The sequence below is a fragment of the Lethenteron reissneri genome, chromosome 28 (genome assembly GCF_015708825.2).
Source record: "Lethenteron reissneri isolate LAM-NWPU_2019-01 chromosome 28, ASM1570882v1, whole genome shotgun sequence".
Classification (NCBI taxonomy): domain Eukaryota; kingdom Metazoa; phylum Chordata; class Hyperoartia; order Petromyzontiformes; family Petromyzontidae; genus Lethenteron; species Lethenteron reissneri.
In genome coordinates, this window is record NC_083806.1 from 4,497,702 (window position 1) to 4,524,753 (window position 27,052).

A 27,052-nucleotide genomic window follows, 5' to 3' on the forward strand; every position below is an offset into this window, starting at 1 on the left:
CACGATTTGGCCGCAAAGCGAATGGCTTCGCTTCCCCACACAAACTGTTGACACTGCCCGTGGCGGGGACCTCTCCGAGCGGATTAGAGCGCAAATAAACGTTTAACGTCATAGCAGTGCCGGTCTTAGATGTAGCACGTGTGTGTGTAGGGGGAGCGGTGGTGCAGCGGTTAGCGCCCTGCACTACGAACCTGGCGATCCGGGCTCGTTTTAGCCGCTCACGGCCAATACCCAGTGACGATTATTTGAACCGGTCCTGGGCCTCCCCTAGGTCGACTAAGCCTAAAACAAATACCGGTGTGTAGACATCGCCACTCGGGAGACAAAGGCGGCCGGGCGTGGTGTTGGCCACCCACCCCCTCGTGTGCCGTGCCGGCCTTCGTAAGTGCTCGCTAACAGCACTTGCCCCAACAGTCTGTTAAGGCTATACGGGGGACCTTTGTCTTTGTGGTGACTAAGAGAGGCACAATTTCCCCCGTGTAGCCTCCACGGGCCGGTGGGGCAAGTGCTGTTATCAGCAGGCACCTAGGAAGGCCGGTGCTGCGTGCCCGGACTGCTGTGTCCGTCACCCCGCGTGCGTTCACAACACAGCGCCGGGTTCTCATTTCAGCCCGAGTCGACCTAGGGGAGGACCCAGGGCCGGGTTGAGGTCATCGCCACCGAAGTGGGACACTGGGTTTTCATTTGAGGCAGAGTTCGACCTCGGGGCAGGACCCAGGGTTGGCTGCGTTGGCTATGTACGGCGCGAAAGAAGTCCAACGTCCTTACCATACGCAAGATAATAACCACCGACGATTTGGGAACGGAACACACGGGTTGTCGGGTTCATAGCGCAGCGTGCTAACCACTGCGCCACCGCTCCCCCCCGCCGCCCCGTACCATCAACAGAATCACCACAACCACTGCCAGCAGAACCATCACCGCAACAACCACGAGCACCGCAGAAACAACACAACAACCACCACCACCACTGAGCGCCACTCACGACAAGAGGCACGGTAGAGTTTCCACAATGGGGGTGGAGAGGGGCGAGGGGCGGGGTTATTGATTCATTGAGCGAATGCGGATCGATGGGGATGATAGGGGGAGGAGGGTGGCGGTGTTCGCCACACTGGGTAACAGCACCCCCCGCATCGATTGACGTGACCGCCCTCCCTGCTTCCTCCACCCCAATGAAGAGCCCTGGGGGCAATTGCAGGGCTGCGCCTTCACTCCACCCGCAGCTGTTGAGTTGTAGGGTGGGGGTGGGTAGTGTGGGGGGGGGGGACACGGAATTTAGCGATTGGTGGGTTCCGTCTGTGGGCGGGGCTAGAGTCGTGACGTAGTCAAACGACACGGCCCTCGCTCCTCCCCTAACCGCTGATTGGCTGGCAAGCTCAGAGGAGAATTCCTCCCGAGAATTCCGCCTGGTGATGCTGGTTGTAATTACTGGCGAAACGTCGGACTCGAATTGTAAATGTTGTGGGTTTATTCTCCAACACACAACCGGTGTTGCTGTACCAGTACGTTGCAAACCTTACTAATTGGCTGTGTCGGGTGGCGGCGGGTTTAACGACACATTCATATATTCACGCGATCTCACCCAAAACACCTCTATTATTGGAGCTATAGGGTTTGTATGTGCATGTATGTTGAACTTCTTTTGCACCGTACGTAGCCCAACCGCGATAATCGGACGCTGTCCAGGCCCATTGCCTCCTGCACGCCGGAGCCAGGTGGAGCGTTGCAGGGCTCAAGCGTGAGGGATGGCGGAGACTTGGGTCGTTAGGTCTTCATCCAGCAGTGGATTGATCAAGGCCGATGTTGATGACCATCACCATGACGACGATGATTGTACATGAATCAGGAGCAGTTGACAATCCTGTACATCGCCCACCGGTGGAATACTCACGGCCAATTGGGCCAATTTGTACTCAGGCAATTGCCTGAATATGGCTGATCGGTACCTCTCAGGGTGGCAAATGCTAACAAGGTTTTTTTCGAAGCGCTGCACTTCTAAATCACATCTGTGCGTGATAGCAAAGTGCCCACGGTAGCTTCACTGAAAGGTACCGAAGTACCCATTCAACGACCTTTTTTTCCCGTGCCTGTGCTGCAATATCCACAGCACGTGGAGAATAAACAGCGAGCGACGTGTCTCTAAAACCGACGCTCGATACCCCAAGCATCGTGCTCACGGTGGACACTCGGGGCAATTGCCACCCAAAGTGGTACCGACCCTATTCTTAGGTTATTTCGGTAAAGTCACGTAGGTAAAAAATTAAAATTAATAAATGTAAATTTAAAATAAAATAAAAATCACGACGTTTCGGAGGCAACACAAGCTTCCGTCTTCAGGTGGAACCGTCACAGCACGATAGCTGTATCAAGTGAGAAAAATTCCAAGAACACAGTATTTGTATATATACTGGTTGAGGGTGGAAGGAGCCAAGGTAGGCCCTGAATATTATTTTTGTGAGGTTCGGTGCAGCTGAAGCACGCTGTTAGGAATGGGCCTTTGTTGTGTAAACATCATCCGCACCTAGTTTGTGTGTTCTTGGAATTTCTCTCACTTGATACAGCTATCGTGCTGTGACGGTTCCACCTGAAGACGGAAGCTTGTGTTGCCTCCGAAACGTCGTGATTTTTATTTTATTTTTATTTAACTTTTATTAATTTAAATTTTTTACCTACGTGACTTTACCGAAAAAACCTAAGAATACGAATCCTTGCAGTCACGAAAGCTTCAAATCTAGAATTGGTACCGACCCACCAACCGCATTGGCACACGCGCTGGCAGGGCACGCGCGCGTGCCAAGCCGACCCCAGCAATGGCACCGGATAGCGCCGCAAACTCGACTCGGTGGCAACTCTCGCGCCGGACAGCCAGGGGAGGCTGGGCTCGACTCCCGCGTGGGGTGTGCACGTTCTCGCCGCGGCATTGCTGCAGATTCTCCAGTGTCCTCCTCCCCACGGTTAAATAAACAACGCACGCGCCGCGCGCTGTAACCGCTACTGAACCACACACCGCCAAGGTTAGTTAACTCGGTTGGGGTCACGCACGCTCACTCTCGCTCGCAGCAGCAGCAGCGGCGGCGGTGGCATCACCCGCCCACCTGACTGAGAAAAACTTGGCAGGACCCTCCTGCAAAAGAGTCTTGAGACTCGGCGAGGCTTTACTGGGTAAGCGAGAGGTGCAATGACGACAACAACAACAACAACGACAACAACGCGACACGCGCTTCTGCGCCAGACTCGATATCGGCACGAGGTCTCCGCCTTCATCGTCCGCCACCGAGCGCGAGGCCCGGGTCCAACGGAGACGCGGAGAGGCGGGGTGGGGGGCTCTCCGTGGATACATGGGGGGGGGGGGGGGGGTGGCGGTGGTGATGCCCGCCAGGCCCGTGGTGGAACGTGGTGCGCTCAACACGCGTGTCGCTACCGAGCGACAGCGAACCGCTCGTTAAATAAGGTAAGAAGGGTGCAACGGTTCCACCGCCGTGCCGCGGCCTCCCTTCCCCTCCCTCCCCCTGCCCCCCTCCCCTGCACCCCCCCCGCCCCCCCCTGCCGCACCCCCCTCCCACCACCACCACTCCCAACTCCCGCCGTGGCGACATCGCTCAGCTACCTGGATTGAGGATCGCGATTCATTTAGGAGAATGGGTTGTGCGTGCTGTTTCTTCTTCTTCTACTTAACGTTGCGGTGAGCGGTGGCGCCTCGAGTGACGCGAAGCCGCGGCTCACGATCCAGGGTCGGCACCGCTCGGCGTCGCGAGCGAACGGCACCCACGGCGCAGTCAGAGCGTCTCCCACGGTTCCAGCGGGCACCGCGCGGGCGGAGGGAGGGGGGGTGCTGCGGCGGCTTCTATCCCTTAACGACGGTCCCGAGCCAGCGGTGTCAACTCCACATTCACACGGCGGGGGGCCCAGTCCATCCGTATTCTCGCCACCGCCGCCGCCTTCCGGCAAAGTTCGTTGCGCGGGCTCCCTGGCCCAGGGCTCGAACTCGCGACCTTCCGACCGCAGCTCGCGCCCCTCTGTGCCCCCGACGCAGTCACACGCGCTCCTTGATGCGCTCCATGTAGTTCCGGAAGGCGTCGGGCTCCCGCAGTCCCATGTCGCGGCACACCCACTCCAGGTCCTCCGCGCTCGCGCCCACGGCCGGCGGGGACGGCGGCGGTCGCGGCGGCAGCGGCGGCGACGCCGATGGCGCCGCCGCCGCGTCCGGCGCTCCGGCCGCGAACGTCGTGAACTTTACCCTCTTGCGCTTGGACGTCGGCGAGTTGAGCGAGGCTTCCGCGACGCCGTTACCGACGCCGCCGCCGCCGCCGCCGGCATCGGCGCCGTCGCCGCCGCCCGGTCCGAGCGGCGCCGCGTCGGAGCGGCCGCCACGGCCGGGGGGGCCGCCGCCGTCGGTGGGCGTCACGTCGGTGGGCGTGGGCGAGCGCGGCTGCGGCTGGTTGAGCCAAACCCAGTCGTGCGGGCGGCGAGGCTTGGCGCCGGACGGGCAGCGCTCACTGCCGTTGGCGGTCGCCCCCCCCCGCCGCCGCCGCGGGGCCGCCCGCCCCGTGCGCCTTCTTGCCGCCGGCGCCGCGGTAGCGCAGGGCGAAGGTCAAGCAGTTGACGAGGAAGACGGCGATGGCGAGGCAGAAGACGGCGAGCAGCGCGTACATCCCGATCTCCAGGTCGGTGAGGGAGCGCGGCGACGGTGGCGGCGGCACCTCGGTGCGCACCGCGTCGTTCCCCAGTTCGTTGTCGTCGTCGTCGTCGTCCTCCGACGTCATCACGGCCTCCCGCTGCTCGTCCGGCTCCTCCTCCTCGTCCTCGTCGTCGTCGTCGCCACGCTCGCGGCTGCGCGGTGTCCCCGGGAAGCTCCTCTCCAAGTCGACGTCGTCGGGGATGCCGCGGAATCGCTCGTCGCTGCTCGTCGTCACCGCCACCATCGTCGTCGTCGTCGCAGTCGACCCCGCGGAGGAGGAGGCGTCAGCGACCCCGCGGCTGTTCTCATCGCCCTCATCCGACGCCACGGGGAGGCCCGGTGGTGGAGACGATATCGGAGGCGGCGGAGGCCGTCTGTCGCCGCCACGCGGATCGCCGTCAGCGTCGCTGCCGTAATCTCCGAAGTCGTCGCCGGCGGCGGCAGCACCGAACTTGACGTTGACGGCGCAGGTGCTCGCCGCCACGACGCCGCTCCTGCGCTTCGACTTCTGGCAGACGTCCGGCACGCCGAGCTCGGCGCGCAGGAGGTCGCCGCGGCCCTCGCCCTCGGCCGTCACCGTCGGACCCACCCAGGGGTCACCGTCGCCCCGGCCCCCCCGGGGAGCCGGAGCGCGCACGGAGACCACGGACTCGTCGAGCGACGTGAGCGTCAGCGAGAAGGAGCCCGGGTCGTAGATGTCGAGCGGGGCGGCCGTGTCATCGCTGAACTCGAGCCACGCGTTCAGCACCGCCTCCTGGGCAGCGCACGCAGCAAGGTCAGAGGTCACCCGAGGAGGAGCCTCAACAGACTGAGGGGGCGAGCGCTGTCAGCGAGTGGCACCTAATGAAGGCCGGTGTGGCACACGACGGGGGGTGAGGTGGTCAGCACCACGCTCGGCCGCCTTTGTCTCCCCAGTGGCGATGTTTACACATCGTACCAGGTACTCATTTGAGGCTGAGCTTACCTAGGCGAGGTCTAGGACCGGTTCAGATAATCGTCACTGGCATTGGCTGCGAGCGGAAATCGAACTCGGGTCGCCGGCTTGTATGTACGATGTAGCCAACCGTGCTGACCGGAGGTGCAGGGGAAGGACAACGAACTACACACAAAAATAATAGAGTTTTCAATCTAAATGATTTAAAAGTGCATAGCTCCAGTGGCTTCCTAATATCGCAAAGAAGAGCGTTCCAGACGGCCGCGAAGCGCATCTGAAAGCTCGCCATGTGGTGACCGTCTTTGTTCGACCGCCAGCCAAAACCTGCTCCTGCTGCTTCTGCGAGGATGAGTTCACGTGATGGTTTATCCAAGCGTGAGTGAGCGAGCATCTGTGAGCGAGCATTTGTTAGCGAGCGTGAGTTTGTGAGCGCGTTTGTAAGTGTCTTTGTGAGCAAGTGAGCGTGCATTTGTGAGTGTGTGTTTGTGAGTGTGTGTTTGTTGTTGTTGGTTGTTTGACTTGCATCCCACTGGGATTTTTGCACACAGCGTTGGTGTACGGTGTTTTTTTCCGCAAAATGTTGCTGTCTTTTCTTGGATTTTCTGTTTGCACTCAGTCACATATTCACTTTAAGATGTTTTTTGTTCATGTTTTTGTTTTTTGTTTGTTGCGGTTGCAACCGATTCAAGAGCCGAATGGCTCACAGGGCTATACCTTTTAACTTGTGAGCGTTCGCTTGTAAGCGAGCGCGCGTTTGTGAGCGTGTTTGTAAGTGTCTTTGTGAGCAAGTGAGCGTGCATTTGTGAGTGTGTGTTTGTGAGTGTGTGTTTGTGAGCGTTCGCTTGTAAGCGAGCGCGTGTTTGAGCAATCGAGCGAGCGAGCAGACCGGACCTGCTTGTGGGCGTGCAGGCGCTGTGCGGCGACGCTGGCGAGCACGGCGGGCAGTGGGCCCGGCGCGGCGCCCACGGTGAGCGAGAGGCCGCCCACCAGGAGGAGACGCAGCGCAGCGAGCGCCACGCGCTCCTCCAGCACGGACAGCGGCGCCTCGCCGTGCACGCCCTCCGACAGCGGCGACACCACCTGCACGCACGCGGAGAGCGGCACGCGTGCGGAGACACGCGTAGAGTGACACAGGTAGAGACACGTGCAGAGACACACGCAGAGACACACGCAGAGACAGACGCAGAGACACGCGTAGAGTGCCACACGCAGAGACGCGCACACACAGAGACACGCGTAAAGTGATTACGCGCGTAGATTGACACACGCAGAGATACGCGCAGAGACACACGCAGAAACACGCGGTGAGTGACACATGCGCAGAGACACACGCACACGTAGAGACACACACACACACAGAGACACGCGTAAAGTGATACGCGCGCAGAGACGCGCGTAGATTGACACGCGTGCAGAGACACGCACACACAAACGTAGAGACACACACACAAGTCGAAACACACACGCACACGTAGAGAGACACACACGCACACGTAGAGACACACACACACGCACATATACATGTCTAGACACACACGTAGACACACGCATACATAGAGACACACATACACACACACGTAGAGACACACACACACACAAGTCGAGATACACACGCACACACACACACGCGTGACCACGCGCGTGCCCACGAGTGGCGATGTTGCCCAAGAGGCCGCGGGCGGGCGCGTCACCTGCACGGCGGTGACTCCGGCCTCCCGGGCGATCACCACGAGGCCCGGCTGCTGCCGCACCTCGGCCACGGCCGGATTGGCGACCCGCACCAGGCCGGCGCGCGCCACCACCTCGCTCACGTCCAGCAGCCAGTCGGGCCCCAGCATGGGCGTGCGCAGGCCCGAGCCCTCCGAGGCCTCGGCCTCAAAGCGGGCGAGCACGCGCACCGTGGCACGCTGGGAGAGCAGCGTGCAGCCACGGCCACGTCGCTCCTCCGCCTCATCGGTGGCGTCGGCCCCACCGCCGGCCCCACCCCCGGCCCCACCCCCGGCCCCACCCCCGGCCCCACCTCCGGCCCCACCTCCGGTCGCCGCCGCCGCTTCGTCGTCATCGTCGTCGCGGTTGTCTTCGCCCCGGCTCCTCCGTGAGGATCTGCGGGGTGGGGAGCGCCAGTCTCGACTCGGTAAGTCTGTGAGTCTCTGTTGTGAGTCTATGAGTCTCTGTTGCGAGTCTATGAGTCACTGTGTGAGTGAGTCTATGAGTCTCTGTGCGAGTCTATGAGTCTCTGTTGTGAGTCTATGAGTCACTGCGTGAGTCTATGAGTCCCTGTGTGAGTGAGTCTATGGGTCTCTTGAGTGACTGTCTGAGTCTCTGCGTGAGTCTATTAGTCTCTGTGTGAGTGACTCTATGAGTCTCTGTTGTGAGTCTGTGAGTCTCTGTTGTGAGTCTATGAGTCTCTGTGTGAGTCTATTAGTCTCTGTGTGAGTGAGTCTATGAGTCTCTGTGTGAGTCTATGAGTCACCGTGTGAGTGAGTCTATAGGTCTCTTGAGTGACTCTATGAGATTCTGTGTGACTCTATGAGTCTCTGTGTGAGTGACTATGAGTCTGTGTGAGTGACTCTATGAGTCTCTGTGCGAGTGACTCTATGAGAGTGACTCTGTGAATCTCTGTGTGAGTGACTCTATGAGTCTCTGTGTGAGTGACTCTATGAGTCTCTGTGCGAGTTAATCTATGAGTCTCTGTGCTTGTGACTCTATGAGATTCTGTGTGACTCTAATAGTCTCTGTGTGAGTGACTCTATGAGTCTGTGCGAGTGACTCTATGAGAGTGATTTTGTGAATCTCTGTGTGAGTGACTCTATGAGTCTCTGTGCGAGTGACTCTATGAGAGTGACTCTGTGAATCTCTGTGTGAGTGACTCTATGAGTCTCTGTGCGAGTGACTCTATGAGTCTATGTGCGAGTGAATCTATGAGTCTCTGTGCTTGTGACTCTATGAGATTATGTGTGACTCTATGAGTCTCTGTGTGAGTGACTCTATGAGTCTGTGTGAGTGACTCTATGAGTCTCTGTGCGAGTGACTCTATGAGAGTGACTCTGTGAATCTCTGTGTGAGTGACTCTATGAGTCTCTGTGCGAGTGACTCTATGAGAGTGACTCTGTGAATCTCTGTGTGAGTGACTCTATGAGTCTCTGTGTGAGTGACTCTATGAGTCTCTGTGCGAGTGAATCTATGAGTCTCTGTGCTTGTGACTCTATGAGATTCTGTGTGACTCTAATAGTCTCTGTGTGAGTGACTCTATGAGTCTGTGCGAGTGACTCTATGAGAGTGATTTTGTGAATCTCTGTGTGAGTGACTCTATGAGTCTCTGTGCGAGTGACTCTATGAGTCTATGTGCGAGTGAATCTATGAGTCTCTGTGCTTGTGACTCTATGAGATTCTGTGTGACTCTATGAGTCTCTGTGTGAGTGACTCTATGAGTCTGTGTGAGTGACTCTATGAGTCTCTGTGCGAGTGACTCTATGAGAGTGACTCTGTGAATCTCTGTGTGAGTGACTCTATGAGTCTCTGTGCGAGTGACTCTATGAGAGTGACTCTGTGAATCTCTGTGTGAGTGACTCTATGAGTCTCTGTGTGAGTGACTCTATGAGTCTCTGTGCGAGTGAATCTATGAGTCTCTGTGCGAGTGACTCTATGAGATTCTGTGTGACTCTATGAGTCTCTGTGTGAGTGACTCTATGAGTCTCTGTGTGAGTGACTCTGTGAGTCTCTGTGCGAGTGACTCCGAGTCTCTGTGCGAGTGACTCCGAGTCTCTCCGCGTGGACCCTACCTGCCGGTGAGCGGCACTGCCCCGGCAGCGCCGGCGCCGTCGGTGACCGGCGGAGGCACCGGCACCACCGCGGCTGCTCCGCGGGGGGCCCGCCAACCTTTAACCTGCTGCAGCTGCGAGTCGGAGAGCAGCACGGTGAGGGGCAGCCGGGGCAGCCACACGGCGACCGTGAGCGTGGCGCTCAGGTGCTCGTAGGAGAAACGCACGCGCGCCGCCAGCGAACCCTTGCTCTCCTTGCCGTTCACATAGACGTAGTCACAGCCGTCGGACACCTGCGGGCGGGGGGTGATGGAGGGCGACATGCCACCGAGGTGATGATGGTCAGGGGTTTGGGTCAGGATTCAGTCATCGTTTAGGTCGATCTATACGGTGTGCAGTGTTTGATGTCGAGACACAGATCCCCCGTGCAGCCTTAACAGACTGTCGGAGCAAGTGTGCTGAAAGCGAATAGCACCTATGAAGGCCGGCACGGCACACAAAGGGGATGAGTGGCCAACACCACGCCCGACCGCCTTTGTTTCCCCAGTGGCGATGTTAAACACCGCACCAGGTACTCATTTGAGGCTGAGTCGACCTAAGGGAGGCCCAGGACCGTTTCAGATAATCGTCACTGGTGTTGGCCGTGAGCGAGAATCGAACTCGGGCTGCTGGGTTTGTAGCGCAGCACGCTAACCACGCACAGACGCACACACACAGACACAAACAAAAACACGCACGCAGACACACACAGACACACAAACAGACACAAACACAGAAACACACACACAGACACACAGACACAGACACACAGACACAAACAGGAACACGCACGCAGACACACACACAGACACACACAGACACACACAGACACAGACACACAAACACAAACAGGAACACGCACGCAGACACACACACAAACACACACAGACACACACACAGATACACACAGACACACACACACAGACACACACACAGACACACACGCAGATACACACAGACACACACACAGACACACACACACACAGACACACACAGACACACACAGACACACACACACAGACACAGACACACAGACACAAACAGGAACACGCACGCAGACACACACACAGACACACACAGACACACACAGACACACAGATACAAACAGGAACACGCACGCAGACACACACACACACATAGACACACACACACAGACACACACACAGACACACACGCAGATACACACAGACACACACGCAGATACACACACACAGACACACACACACAGACACACACACAGACACACACACACAGCCACACACACACAGCCACACACACACAGCCACACACACAGACACACACAGACACACACACACAGACACACACAGACACACACAGACACACACACAGACACACACAGACACGCACACACACAGTCACACACAGACACACACACAGATACACACACACACACAGACACACACTGACACACAGACACACACAGACACACACACACACACACAGACACACACAGACACACACACGCACCTTGACAGTGTCGGGGCTGGCGGAGGAGCACTCGACGAACCCCGACACGTCTGCCAGCGTGCCGCTCGACTCCACGGTGAGCACGCGCACCGGCACGGCGACGGTGCGGCCCGACAGCGCCGCCGTGTTCACCAGCTCCGTGTCCTGCCGGCGGCACGCACCACAACGCCGTCACCACGGCCACCGCCAACACCACAAACCACCACAAACCACCACAACCACCAGAACCACCACAACCACCACCACAACACCCACCAACACCACAACCACCACAACCACCACCACAACACCCACCAACACCACAACCACCACAACCAACACCACAATCACCACAACCACCACAATCACCACAACCAACACCGTCACCACGCATTCCCCACCACAGGCCACCACAAACACCACAACCACCATAACCAACACCTCAACCACCAGAACCACCATAAACACCACAACCAACACCACAACCACCTCAACCAACACCCCAACCACCACAACGACCACCACAACCAACACCACAACCACCACAACTAACACCACAACCACTAGCACGGCCAGTACGGCCACCACCAATGCCATTGCTACCAGCACATCCACCACCGACATCACCACCACGGCCACGGCCACCATTACTACCAACACCGCCATCACCAACACCACAATCACCACCATAACGCCGACACCACCACTACGGCCATCACCACCACCGCTGTAACGCCATCACCACCATCACCACCACCACCCTAGCATGGCACAAGCGCCGTGGTGATGTCAAACTCCACTTAGTGGTGATCGGCGGCTGATACGTTTTACGTTTCGCGGATGTGGGGGGTGGGGGGTGGGGGTGGGGGGATGCAGATGAGGACCTGGACGGAAGAGAGGGGATGAGAGGGAGAGAGAGAGATGGGCAGAGTTGTGGAGGCCTACACATAGATTAAGGCCACAACAGAAGCCTGTCCATTTAGCAAATCCAATTTGGCACTGTAGGGAGATCAATGGGGCTTAGGCGAACACACAGGAGGGAGGGAGGGGGGGCAGGAGTGGGGGGGGGGCTGTTTCACCCACCACTGGACAGATTTACACGGGAAAATCTCTACACTGTAAGTGACGGCAGTTGTCACAATTTACACCTGCGCCGTGCCTTTAAAATCAAACGTTCTACATCAAAAGGTCAGCACATGGGGTCAGGTTGCATGGGTAGAGGAATACGAGACCAGGTGTGTCTCATGGACGTCGTCATCATCATCATCGATATCACCAGCAGCCATTGTCAATCCACTGCTGGATGAAGGCCTCTCCTGCGATGTAACGATCCACTCCGTGCCTCCACACGGAGGGATTTCCATCGCTCCGTCTCTCCCGGGGGACGCCTCTCGGAGGCGTTTCCACTCCTTGGCTGTCGCTCCGTTGTTGTTCTCGACCAATCGCACGCACATCTCGAGATACAAACACTGCCACGTGTAACACTACCATCCATACATCCCGCTTGCTATGCACAGACGCAAAGCAAATGAAACGGCAAGCAGCCAGCAACAAAAGCTATTAAAATTGGAGAATAGTTTACACGTTCTCTCTGAATCACGCGAGGTCATAAGGATGATGTGTGAGCGATCTCTGAGTGACACATTTTTTACTGTTTGGCCGTGTCGGGTGGTGGAGGGTTACGACACATTTATAAATAACGCGATCTGACCCAAAAAAACCTATATTATGAATAATATTGGTCGCGAAAGCCTACGTGTTAAATTGTACCATTTGTGCAAGTTTTTACCAGGGATAGCCCCAACGAGCTATTTTTTAGAGGCGACCTGGCCGCACGTGATGACAGCTTATCGTCAAAGTGGCCGATATCACCATCATCATCATCGCCACCACACATGGGCACGTGTAGCCACTGCACTGCCGCTCCCCATGCCAATAACACATTCACCGCACACGCGCACACCAAGACAAAGACCACCCCCCCCTACTACTATAGCCCGGACAGGCTGCCTAAATGTTGTTAGCGAGAAGCACCTATTCAGGCAGCCGCAGCACACGAGGGGGGTGGGTGGCCAGCACCACGACTCTGTGCGTCTCCCCCAGTGCCGGCGTTTGCACACTGCCATCAAGATGCTCGTTGAAGGGCGAGTCGACCTCGTCACTGGCGTTGGCCGTGAGCGGGAATCGAACTCGAGGCACCGGGTTCGGAGCGCTCTGCGCTCACCACGACAATGCCACTCCCTCAACATCGCCCGCGTGTGTGCCCTCACACACACACAAAGAGTGTGCACGCCTGTGCAGTTTTGGCTTCCGAAATGAATACACTTGACAAACGTCTTCATTAATTTTCGGCGTCTGACAAACACATAAATCACGGGCTGCTTGAGACCACGCACGGACATCGCTCATGGGGGGCCCAGAGGAGAGGCGGTACAGCGGGCGCGTGCGTGCGTGCGTGTGTGTGTGCGCGCGCGTGTGTGCATGTGTGTGCGTGCGTGTGTGCGTGTGTGTACGCGTGTGTGTGGACGTGAGGAAGGGAGGAGGGCAAGGGAGAGTGGGAGGGGGAGGAGGCAGGGAGGCAGGGAGGGGAGGGACGGGAGGGAGGGAGGGAGGGGAGGGAGGGGGAGGAGGCAGGGAGGGAGGGTTGAACGGATGAAGAGAGATAGAAAAGTGACGGAGGGAATCGGCGAGGTATAACAGAGAGGGAAAGAGGGAGGGAGGGAAAGAGGGCAGGAAAGAAGGGGAGAGGGAGCAGAAGATGGGGAGAGAAAGACGGGGAGAGGGAGGCGATAGAGGTTGGGAGGGAGGGAGCGGAGGGAGGGGGGAGATCGGGATGGAGGGAAGGCCACAGAAGGGACGGATCAGAGGAGAATGGTAGAGTCGTGGGTAACGAAGGAGGGTGGCTAGGCAGGGAGGAGTATTCAATCAGTTACCATGGCGACCGGGACGATGGCAACAATGTCCTTCTGCATGGCCGTGAGCTCGGTCATCACTCGCTCCGAGTCGGGCGACGAGGTGGACGATGAGGACGACGAGGAGGAGGAGGAGGACGAGGAGGAGGAGGTCCTCTTGGCGCCGTGGAGCTCCAGCTGCCAGAGGATGCGGCGCGTCACGGACTGGCTCGTGAAGTTGCCCATCGCGAAGTCCACGCGTAGCACGGCCACCGCCGCCTCCTCCCTGCGCACGCACCACACCAAGCATCGTCGTCGTCATCATCATCATCATCACCATCGTCGTCGTCGTCACCATCGTCGTCGTCGTCACCATCGTCGTCGTCACCATCGTCGTCGTCACCATCATCGTCGTCGTCACCATCATCGTCGTCGTCGTCAGCATCATCGTCGTCATCATCATCGTCGTCATCATCATCACCGTCGTCATCATCGTCGTCGTCGTAATCATCGTCGTCGTCATCGTCGTCGTCACCATCGTCGTCACCTGTTGGCACGCGGTTTTTGCCACTGCCGACAAGTTGTGTTTGAAAGTATTTAATATTACTTTGGTGTTCTTTTAGTCTCGTGCGGATCATTCGCCCCGTCTGGCCAACGCAGTGTTTGCCACAGGAGCAATTCAGTTTTCAGTTTAATGTATTAGGTATAGCCCTGGGAGCCATTCGGCTCTTGAATTAGGTGCAACCACAACAAACAAAAAGGTTAACAAGTCCAGGAAAAAACAGCAAAGTCTTCCAGAAAAAGCACCGTATATCAACGCTGTGTGCAAAAATCCCAGTGGGATGCAAGTCAAACAATAACAACCGTAAGACAATTTAGATTAAAGTTATCAGTCTAACTCTGTACTACAACAAACAAAAAAATGGCTAAAACCAAAAGTTTTCGAAATCACCAAAATAAAGCTATGAGAGCAATGTAACAGTGATCATAGGAACTGTGATTTAAATTTCACAATAAACGATATACATCACAATTAAAAACGGTAGGATGTGTATGCACGGTGTGCGTGCATAATGTGCACGTGCAATGTATGTGCATTGCACATTCACATTTTGTATGTTGATTACCCTATGAATAACCCAACCGGTGATGTCTAATCCGTTGTAATTTATATGCATGCATTTACCCCTGCCCCCTCCTGGTGTTCACACATGATTGGTTCGAAAGTGACGACATCACATGCATCCCTCGATTTAAGACCGGAACGAGAGGAGTTCTCCATAATGCTGGTTGCAATTACCAGCGAAACGTCGTACTTGAATTGCAAATTTCGATTTAAAGCTTTCGTGACTGCAGGGATTCATCTTCTTGGTTCTTTCGGTAAAGTCACGTAGAAGGGAAATAATAAAAATAAACCATTTTGTCAAGGCGCTCTTCCCCCTCCAACCCAGCTTAAATAGACGCTCCAAGCCTGGTGGTGTTTCATTCAGACTGTCTTTCCGACAGACCTGCTCTTCACCTGAGGACGGCTGCTTGCGTTGTGGCCGAAACGTCGTGAGAATTATTTTATTATGTTTTATTTTTATTATTTTATTATTTCCCTTCTACGTGACTTTCCCGAAAGAACCAAGAAGATGAATTGCAAATGTCGTGGGTTTACTCGCCAACACGCTAGTAAGGAATCGGCACTCTGTTTACGTGGCAACCCTTACGAATTGGCTGTGTCGGGTGGTGGCGGGTTTAACGACACATTTATATTTACGCGATTGAACCCCAAAAACCTGTGTTATGGATACTCGTTAATGTAATGTTATCGTTAATATCAGCATTGAATCTTAGCAGTGCAGCAACAACAAAAACAATGTGGAAACACACGTGGCGGTTGTTAATGTGCTTCAATATTCACAAAGGTCAAATATCCCCTGTATAGCCTTAGACTATTGGAACCTCATTTTCCAGTAAAAATATGATAATTGTTTTTTTACCCTTCTATCTGGCAACAAAACTGACACCTTTTTACAAGGAGTCATGTTTGCATAGACCACAATCACGGTTTCATTGCTTTTATGGTTTATTGGTGATTTTTGAAAAAAATTTCGGTTTGGCCATGTTTGTTTGTTGTAGTACAGAGTTAGACTGATGGCCTTAATCTAAGTTGTCTTGTGGTTGTTGTTTGACTTGCATCCCACTGGGATTTTTGCACAGTGTAGGTGTACGGTGCTTTTTCTGCAATATTTTGCTGTCTTTTCTTGGATTTTCTGTTTGCACATAGTCACTTTAAGATGTTTTCTTGTTCATGTTTTTTTTTTTTGTTGCGGTTGCACCCGATTCAAGAGCCGAATGGCTCACAGGGCTATACCTAATCAATGAAACTTGAAAATGAAACTTGAAAACTTGAGATGATAATCACTGCTGTGTTTGCCACGTGGCGCAGTGGCTTAGTGACGATATTAGCAGCCTAAGGGGTGTGGCAATCGGTCAGTTGGGGGCCCCAATATTTGATTCGTCTCGCACGGTCGCACCTGATGCCATTATACATCCACTGGCTCCTCTTGTCCAATCGCATCGTCGTGACGCTCACAGTCTCGGACATTTAACGCCGTAGGGACGTGGCGCCGTCTTCTTTGACACCGTTGCTGAAAACACATCTCGCCGTGGTTGTCAAAGGGGCCCCTAACTCGTAGCTTTGGCTACCAGTGGGGGGCCAGGGGGGGGGGCAGGGGGGTGGGAAGGCACCCCCCCCTGCCCCCCCCACTAGCTACGCTGCTGGGTGGGCGGCAATGGAGCTGTAGACGCGCTCGCTCACGATTCGGGCCGAGAGCGGTGGGACGAGAACAGCTTGCGGCGAGAGAATGGACGACGACGACGCTCCGAGCCATTCATTAGCACCCCGCGGGGGAGGAATTACAAACCACTGCCTCGACACCCCCCCACCCCGCACCCCTCAAACTCCCACGCGACAACCCTCAATCAGCTTATCTCCCCACAATTATTCTCAACTTTTTTTTGTCGTGGAAGGCCACCTTCCCCTCCCCCCTATCTTATCGCCACCAGAACATCGCAAACGACCACCCCACCCCCCCCCCCACCCCACTCAAACCCAGCGTGCCCCCCAGACACCAACGCAGTAGCGAGCGCGACACTACGGGGGGAGGGGGGGGGGGTGAGGACCACGTGAGTTTTCACGCAATCTATTCACGTCAGCTGTCCGTTCGGTGGCTGCCCCCCCACCCCCCGACACGACCGAGGGATGGCAGGAAATCGATAGATGTCTCCGTGGGGAATATCCTCATCCCAGATGACACGGGGCCCTGCCCTACTGGTGGCCAGCAGCGACGGCAGTGACCCAGATAACGAAGAATGGCGCCCAATAATGCCACTAGGTCCGGCGGGCTCTGTTCTTGACATGAATAATGCAGCATGTGTACACGTGTGTGGTTGTGAGTGTGTATGTGTGGGGTTGTGCGCGTGTGTGGGGGTGTGCGTGTGTGTGTGTGGGTGGGGTTGTGTGTGTGTGGGGGTGTGTGTGTGTGGGGGTGTGTGTGTGGGTGTGTGTGTGTACACGTGTGTGGTTGTGAGTGTGTATGTACACGTGTGTGTGTGTACACGTGTGGGGTCGTGAGTGTGTATGTGTGGGGTTGTGTGTGTGTGGGGGTGTGGGTGTGTGTGTGTGTACACGTGTGTGGGGTTGTGTGTTGAAAAGCTCGCGAGCCGAGTTCGATTCCCGCTCACGGCCAAAACCAGTGACGATTTTCCGAACCGGTACCTGGGCCTCCCCCTAGGTCGACTCAGCCTCAAATGAGTACCTGGTACGGCGTGTAAAACCTTGCAAATGGGGAGACAAAGGCGGCCGGGCGTGGTGCTGGTCGCTGTGTCGACCCCCTTGTGGTCTGTGCCGGCCTCTATTAGGTGCTGCTCGCTAACAACCCTCACCCCACAAGTCTATTATGGCGAAATGTGTCTGTGTGGGTCACATACACAGAGACACACCGACGCCACATCCTCTGTATGCTACAGCAGAGGTGTACGGGATTTCAACAGGACCTAGTGGCTTGGTCAAGCAAGGCCTGCGATACCATCAACAGGCCAGGGCGCTGGGTTACTCCCCTTGCTTTTCGGGGGATCCCTAATCCTCTGCTCGTCATCACGGAGGGCCTTGTTGATGGTGGGCAGGCTCAGGCAAAGCTGCGTTGCCCGGAGTCAGAGCCATTTTCCCGTTCACCTTGGGGTGCGCGACAGGGGTGTCCTCTGGCCTCAATACTATCGAACATTTTCGGTTGACAATGTAGTTCAATTAGCCCTTCATGGTTGTAGCAGAGAATGTAATACAATGGGAGGCCGATCGATGGCAGGGCGCCGTCAAGGGATGGCTGCGTCTTACTGCTCAACCATGTTACGTATGCTGAAGATGTGGCAATTGCTTTGTGCTCAGACGAGGAGTTTGAGACTCTGCTGCTGAACGTAGAGTGTGCCACTCGGAGGTGGGTCCTCACCATCGGTGCCACTTACAACAGAGCTCATCAGCCTGCCTGGATATCATATTCTTAGGTTTTTTCGGTAAAGTCACGTAAGTAAAAAAGTTAAAATTAATAAAAGTAAAATAAAAATAAAATAAAAAATCACGACGTTTCGGAAGCAACACAAGCTTCCGCCTTCAGGTGGAAGCTTGTGTTGCTTCCGAAACGTCGTGATTTTCTATTTTATTTTTATTTTACTTTTATTAATTTTAATTTTTTACCTACGTGACTTTACCGAAAAAACCTAAGAATATGAATCCTTGCAGTCACGAAAGCTTCAAATCTAGAATGCCTGGATATCGTCTGTGCCATGGATACTCCAGCCCCGGAGGCGGTTTTGGAGTGGGTGGAGGAGTTCCCGTACTTGGGCCGTTGTGCGCTTGGTCAGCTTCAGTCTGCCAGCGGAGATGTCACTTTATCTTTTCATCAAATAGTCAAAGTGATATCCTCCTCCAATGAGCATCGAGGTGGTGATCGATTCCCGATTACAGCCCTGAGCCCGTGGTGCAAGTTCCTCATTCATATGGCAGGGGCGAATATACCCTGTGTGGCCTTAAAGGGGAAAAAAAAAATATCTACAATGGGCAACGTTTCAGGTAATGGCCCTTGTCCATAGCACACGCCCATATTACAACCACTCATGACTTCCCCTCAAAGTGGTACTCGCTTTATCGACCCCAAGAGGGATGATGGGCTCATTTAACCCCCAGTCAGCCGTTGAACTCGCGACCTTTCGACCTCGGGCCGCTCGCTCTGCGCGCCGAGCCAATCGGTCCGTCTGTGGCGACGGCCGTGACATTGCCAGGGACCTCGCGGCAATCCGACCGGAAACAAATCGGCCAATAACACCACAACAACAACAACGACAAAGACAAATCTCTCTCCCCCCCACCGCCGTATGGCGTTAACAGACTGTTGGGGCAAGTGCTGTTAGCGAGTAGCACCGATGAAGACCGGCACAGCACACGAGTGGGAGGTGTGGCCATAACCGCCACCCCGACACCGCCTTTGTCTCTCCAATGATGACGTGTTTTTTTTCCTTTTACGAAATGTACGCACTGCACCAGGTACTCGACAACACCGCACGCAGACACACACACACACACACGTGCGGGTGGGCATGTGCTCCATCATGCTGATGGTGGAGTAGTAGGAACTGGGGGGGGGGGATGTGGGAGGTTGATTGAGCACCATCAATCAGCTGGTGGCACTGCAGTGGGGGGCGGGGGGGGTTATGGGGGGCTTAGACGGCAGGGCACGGTGTGGGGGTCCCGGGGACGCAGTTAACGAGCTATGACATTCTTTCGGTAAAGTCACGTAGCTTTACCGAAAGAACCAAGAATAAGAATCCCTGCAGTCACGAAAGCTTTAAATCGAGAGATATGACATTGCAAACAAGCTGGTCAAGCCAGTCGATTAAGTGAAGCCCCTATCGTGTGGCGGGATTTGACTGTTGAATGGAGACCCACAGAGACTCACATTACAGAGAGATACACAGACTTACGAAGACCAATCGACATATATAGAGATCCACATACTTCGGCAGACTCACAGACTTGCACACACAGGTTGACAAAGTTTAAACATCACCAATACATCCGTCAACAACCCTGCCCTCGTATAAATATAGCCGAGATACCATTAAAAAGGGCCATTTCCCGGAACGTTGCCCATTAAACAAATTTTGTTGACGTGGCATCCCTATTTAAATTAGCTTTGAGGCATTGGTGCTTGTCTTCTCTATACAGCCCCTGATTGGAAATTCCACATTCCTATGGCGGGGTGCGAGTCTCTACATAGGACAGTCACTGTTGTTGACTTCCCCCCCGCCCACCCCCACACAAAGTGGTAGATATTTTATCGACCCTGGATGGATGATGGGTCAAGTCGCTGCTGTTATTGCTGACAATACAATAACTACTACTACTGTTGTAGATGATGTTGATAATGATGATATTGCTATTGACGCTACTTGCTGCTGCTGCTGCTGATGATGATGATCACGACGAAGATTTTAGAATTTCTTGATCTGCTCGGAATGATCAGGATGATAATGATGATGCTGATGACGACGACTCTCGCTGCACAGCGGCCATCTCGGTCATTTCCAAACGACCTGCATCTGTCACTGACACGAGACAGATGGCCTTCGCCAGTCAGCCCCGCTGCTCGATAATTACAGCAGAGGAAGGCCACTTCACACCCACGTGCCCCCCCCTCCCCACACTCCCCCCCCCTCCTACCTCACCGCGTGCCACCGCTCCACTCGGCTGCCTCCTCTCAGCTACGCGCGATACAAAACTTGCGACAGGGCCCCCACCACCACCCCGCCCCCCCAACCTTCGCTTTTTCCACTGCCACACATCCGAGCTGAGCCAGCGCGGGTGCCGCACGGTCACACGGGTGGTTTTTTCTGTCGAGTGTCGTGGACTCGCACATTTACCCACGCCGATGATGACGACCACAACGACGACGACGACAGTGACGATAACAGCGATGACAAAGATGACGCCAAAGTTGACGTTGACAGCGAGCGATGATGACGATGGCGTTGTCGATCGAGGCTACAATGATGACGACAACGAGGAGGATGATGACGACGGTGACGACAGAGTTGGTCTCGTGATGACTGCGGCGATGATGATGATGATGACGGCACGGCGCCCACCGCCGTCACCCTCCCCTGCGCTCCTCCTCCCCCACCTCTTTCTCCTCGACGAGGGCGGCCTGGAGCGAGCGGCACTAACCCAGCGCTCAGCGACGCGCTCAGCGACGCGCTCAGCTCGCTTCACTGAGCGACCTGTGCGTGGCTACAGCTGATGAGGGCGAGCTCCCCCTACCCCCCCTCCCCTATTTCCACCCTCCCACTACCACCCCCCCACTTCCACCACCCCCCCCACTTACATCCTCCCCCCTCCACCTTCCACCACCCGAGTTGAACCGCCACAATGTGGAGCAGAGTCACTGTGGAATGGAACCACCGTGGAACGTAACACTGTCAAGTGGAACCATTGTTGAACAGATCAACTCCAATGGTACTTGGGACTGTAACCCCTGTGAAATTGGAACCGCTCTGCAACAGAACCATGGAACCATTCTACAATAGAACCATGGGACCACTCTGGAGCAGAACCACGCGACCATGGCACCACCCTAGAGCAACACAGACCCAGGAGTCTGGGCCCCCCGAGTCTCTGCCCACAAGAGATGCGTGTTCACCAGCGTCTCTGCCCCCGAGCGAATCCGTGCACTTCGTGAACTCCCGTGAACTCTCGTGACCTCCCGTCACGTGACCTCCCCTCACGTGCACGCTTCTCCATGGCATCTCGAGTCGCCCACGATCATTCCCCCCCACCCCAGCCCGCCCCCACCGCGCCCCCACCCCAGCCTGCCCCCACTCCACCCCATTTCGCCCCGCCCCCACCCCATTCTATTCCGCCCCGCGATCGGGAACGCCGAGTTGCGATTCCAGGTGAATGGCTTGGCAGAGGAGAGTCGCCATCTGCCGCGGCTTCATCATCGGGGGTGGGGGGGTTAGCACGGCCATCTGGTACGCAACGGCCAACTCGCCATTTGCCAGAGAAGCGCAAAGGTGGCGGCCCTGGTGAGATTACGGGATCATAGTCATCGTCATCATCATCATCATCGGGGGGTACATTTATAATCTCACTCAACGTATTCGCCAGGAGACATCAGAGTTGGGATGTTAATAGTTAGCCCCATCCATAGACGGGAGGTATACTGGATGTGGTGTGCCGGCAAAGAAAATGTCTTCCCGGTGGCTGAGCAGGACAGATCTGGCTGAAATTAACCCTTGGGCCTTCCCTGCTTTATCTATAGACCTCCCATCCATTCATGATCGATTTCTCGTCTATTGAAAACAGACATCCCATCCATTTTCTATTGAAAACAGACTTCCCATCCATTTTCTATTGAAAACAGACTTCCCATCCGTTTTCTATTGAAAACAGACTTCCCATCGATTCAGTATCTATTCATCGTCTATTCTGAATAGACGCCCGTCCATTGGGCCCCGCAAGGCTTGCTTCCACCTCGTAGAGGGCGCAGATGCCTCCCCTGGCCTGCGATTGGCTCGGCGGGTTTCATGGCCTGTGATTGGTTCGGCGGGTCCCCCCGAGGCCCTGTGATTGACTCGGTGGGTCCCCCTGTGGCCCTGCGATTGGCTCGGTGGGTCTCTCCGAGGCCCTGTGATTGGCTCGGTGGGTCCCCCTGTGGCCCTGCGATTGGCTCGATGGGTCTCTCCGAGGCCCTGCGTTTGATTGGACTTCTCACCCGACGGCGAGGCTGCGCCCCGGTTGGCGCCGTGTGGCCGCCACCGCCACCACGTGGTGCTTGCCCGAGTTGATGATGTCGCTGCTGAGCTCCCAGGCGGATGGGTCGACGGGCTGGGCCCCCAGCACCTCGATGCCCTTCTTCGCCTTGGCCCTGCGGCAGAGACGACCCCCACAAGCCCGCCCCGAACACGACGAGTTAACGAGCCGCGACGCCACGCATCAACACGCAGGGTCGTGCGGAGCCCGGGGCGAATCACACGGTGCCCCCTCCCCCAATCCTTCCCCATGCCGACGCCTTCACACCAAACGGGAAGTGTTACATCTGACACCGTGACGATGAAGCGCGCCCACGGGTGGGAAGGGAGTTTCACAACAACATCCGTGCGTGATTCACCAACCCTCGATGCTGCTGCTGCCTCTACTAGCGCTGGACTAGAGGCAGCTACTAGCACTGCAGCAGCTGCCACCACCACCACCACCACCACGGGCCAGCCAACACTCTCACGAGCACAGCCGACCGCCAGCACCGCCGCGCGTCACCGCGCACCAACTGTGATAATTACCGGCGCATCTCCCCCCTCAGCGTGAGGCCGGGACCGACAATCTTCGCCAGGGTCATTCATCATCGCCACCGTGCCAGGCAGCAGTGCGCCAGTGCGGTTTCAGACCTGGGAGTTCGTGCACAGACGCCATACGCTCTGTTCCATCTGCTACAGCGGAGGTGTAGGGAATTTCGGCAGAGCCTACATATCTGCTTTGTTGACCTGGTTCAAGGTCTATGATACGGTGAAGAGACCGGGGATTTGGGTTATTCTTGGTGATTTCAGGGTACCGGACTCTGCGCACAAACCTTTAAGGACCTTCATGATGCCAGGTAATGCTGCTTGGCTTGGGAGTCGGAGGCATTTCCTGTTCACCTTGGCGTGCGACAGGGATGTCCTCTGGCTCCCACATTATTTAACATCTTTTTCTTAACAACGGAGTTCAATTAGCCCTTCATGGCTGCACCGGAAGAATTTACATCTGGCACGGAGGTACAATGGGAGGCCGATCGATGCCCGGGTGCGGTCAAAGGAAGTATCCCCTTCTGGTCAACCACGTTCTGTACGCCGATGACCTGGTCATTGCCGCTCACTCCAAACAGGAGACTCTGCTGCTGAGCCTGGAGCATGCCACTTACCACAACAAAGACAAAGATCCCCCGTATAGCCTTAACCGACTGCAGGGACAAGTGCTGTTAGCGAGTGGCAGCAGCAGCAGTAGTGGCAGCAGTAGTGACAGTAGCAGTAGTGGTAGCAGCAGTAGTGGTAGCAGCAGCAGTGGTAGCAGCAGTGGTAGCAGCAGCGGTGGCAGCAGCAGCGGTGGTAGCAGTAGCAGCAATGGTAGCAGCAGTGGTAGCAGCAGCAGTGATAGCAGCAGTAGTGGTAGCAGCAGTGGTAGCAGCAGTGGTAGCAGCAGCAGTGATAGCAGCAGTGGTAGCAGCAGTGGTAGCAGCAGCAGTGATAGCAGCAGTAGTGGTAGCAGCAGTAGTGGTAACAGCAGCAGTGGTAGCAGCAGTGGTAGCAGCAGCGGTGGTAGCAGCAGCGGTGGTAGCAGCAGTAGTGGTAACAGCAGCAGTGGCAGCAGCAGTGGCAGCAGCGGCAGAAGCAGCGGTGGTAGCAGCAGCGGTGGCAGCAGCGGTGGCAGCAGCAGCGGTGGCAGCAGCAGCAGTGGCAGCAGCAGCGGTGGCAGCAGCGGTGGTGGAATTTGTGTCGTTGAGGACACGCAGATCAAGCTTCTGCGTGCAGCGGAGGGGAGAGCCCCTGGTGCACCGTTGACCTCTCGTGCTCTCGGGCCGCATTAACGCTCGGAGCCCAGAAATAATTTTCCGCATTAAGATGGAAATGTTTTTCTAGAATGATTTATAATGGGCATCGGGGCGGCAGTCATCTTCCTGTTTACAGTGGCGGACATTCCACGTTGCTATAGCGGTTGGGGGGAGGAGGAGGGCGAGGACATCCATGAGACGACCACTGTATGTTGACTTGCATGCAATGTGGTACTCGTTTTATCGATCCCTGGAGGGAGGGATTATGGGCTGAAATCACTCCCCCCACCAAACACCACAACCAGGATTTGAACTCGAAACCTTCCGATTGATGCCAACCGCCGTTGGTGGAGCAACCACGTGGCCGGACGATGACGTCACTGGCGCCAGCGTCCAGAGGTTACCGGTTCGATCACCCGGCGCGGCAGTTCAAACAATGGGGGGGGGGGGGGGGGGAGTTTCGTTAAATTCCCTCCCTCCCACGCCTCCGTTCACCCAGCAGGTCACGTGCAGTGGGGTAAATCGTGGGTGCCGCCACCCTCGGAGCAAGTCGTCTGACCGGCGTGGAAAGGGGAGGCCAACGACCGTCGCAGCGGCAGCGGCAGGAGATCGATTGGGAGGCGACTGACCGACCGGCGAGCGACCGGCGTGACCTGGCGACTAACTCGATCGTTCATCCGTCAGCCCCTTCGAGCGCGTCGGATTCTCCACCAAGCGAGCGCAGGGCGGTAGCCGCTGGGTTGCCGCACCCCGGACGTTCGCAAGGTGCGTATATATCCAACGTTCAAGCGAAGCAAGCGAGTAAATAAATGATGAGAGCGGAATTGGAGGTCGAATGTCAAATAGAGAGGGGGAACCGCCCCCACCCCCCCAAACAACGGTCCCCGGCGCTCCGCGACCTCCCCCAGACGCTCCCACATCCACCCTCACCCATCAATAACCACGCCTCATTAACCGCCGATTAATGGGCTTCCACATACTTCCTCCTGCGGCCGTCCCTCCCGGCCTTCCAGGGTGGGGGGAGCGGGGAGGGGAGGTGGCGGTGGCATTGTCAGCCATGGTCTATCCGCTGCTGGATGAATTCATCCCCCCACCCCCCCACAAAATCGTCCCCGTCTCTCGCGAGCTTGGCGAAGCCACCTATTCGCATGGACATTTACACAAACGTTCACACAAACATTTGGGTGAACATTCACATGCCATGCACACTTGAGACGCGCGTGTAGACAGACGCACACAGACGGACAAACAAATGAACAGACAGGCGTAGATAATCAGATGGACATATGGATAAAGAGGAATAGCAATGTAGATAAACGGACAGACATGAAGATAAGCAAAGAGACACGCATACAGATTAAGAGACACACACACACACAGATAATTATCAGACACGCACACAGGCAGCCAATTCATCTGATGGCTCGAGGGGTGGTGGCGGTGGGGGTGGGGGTGGGGGCCGTGGGGTGGGTGGTCGAATGATCGTAGCGATGTCGTGAATATTTAATGAGCAATATATTCCAGGTGAATCTTCTCGTCCCAGGGTCGCGACCCCTCACCGGCGGTCCCCCCCTCCCCCTCCCCCCTGCTGCTCGAGGGGTGATCATCGTTTGGGGATCAAGGGCATCTCAGGGGGGGGGGAGGTCGTGATCACCGAGGTGTCAGTCTCAGTCTGTGTACCAATATATTCTTGGGTTTTTTCGGTAAAGTCACGCAGGTAAAAAATTAAAATTTAAATTAATAAAAGTAAAATAAAATAAAAATAAAATAAAAATCACGACGTTTCGGAGGCAACACAAGCTTACGTCTTCAGGTGGAACTGTCACAGCACGATTGCTGTATCAAGTGACAGCACGATAGCTGTATCAAGTATCATTTTACTTGATACAGCTGTCGTGCTGTGACGGTTCCACCTGAAGACGGAAGCTTGTGTTGCCTCCGAAACGTCGTGATTTTTATTTTATTTTTACTTTACATTTATTAATTTAAATTTTTTACCTACGTGACTTTACCGAAAAAACCCAAGAATATGAATCCTTGCAGTCACGAAAGCTTCAAATCTAGAATGTGTACCAATATGTCAGTCCCGTCTTGCGCCTGTAGATCGTCTCATCAATCTGTCTCTCCACATTCGGAGCACAGCAACAGGGTCGCGATTCCCAGACGAGCCCGACCTTTGTGGCTTCTGCAGTTCAATTTCTCCGTCGCGGTTTATTTATCTATCGTTATAATTCTTTTCATGCGATTCCCCCCCGGTCCAACGTTATCCAGATTGCGCCATCCTCATCATCGTCGTCGTACGCCGCGTCGTTACGAGACAAAGAATCCGATTGGAAGAGTCGCACAGCGGTGTAGTCCTTAGTAGTAGAGAGTGGCCCGTGGAAGTGGATATCACAGAGCTTGCTGGCTCTGTGATATCCCCCTCTATATTTGGACGCCTGTATATTTGGAGTTTGCACTGTTGCCCCGATGGTCGCGTGTATTTTTCTCCGTGTCCTCCGGTCTTTCCCTCCACATTTGGAACCATGTGTATTTAGCTGCTATAACTTCCCACGCGATAAGCCACTTCGTTGAGCTACCATTTGTGGCCAGGTCGCTTCTGAAAAAGAGCTGTATAGCTCAGTGGGCCTTACCTGGTAAAATATAAATAGTTTCGTTTCTAG

General features: G+C 55.5%; 1 protein-coding gene across 1 annotated transcript in view; it reads right to left on the bottom strand.

The window, feature by feature from the left end:
• Positions 1-3,661: 3,661 nt before the first annotated feature.
• The window catches only part of LOC133348818 (transmembrane protein 132E-like), a 60,329-nt gene continuing 36,938 nt past the window's right edge, over positions 3,662-27,052 (bottom strand). The window contains 8 exon segments of the mRNA XM_061561843.1: positions 3,662-4,520; positions 4,522-5,432; positions 6,504-6,692; positions 7,304-7,715; positions 9,395-9,666; positions 10,901-11,044; positions 13,813-14,056; positions 22,581-22,733. Of these exon segments, the coding sequence (XP_061417827.1) occupies positions 4,034-4,520; positions 4,522-5,432; positions 6,504-6,692; positions 7,304-7,715; positions 9,395-9,666; positions 10,901-11,044; positions 13,813-14,056; positions 22,581-22,733 (2,812 nt within the window). The 3' untranslated portion in view covers positions 3,662-4,033.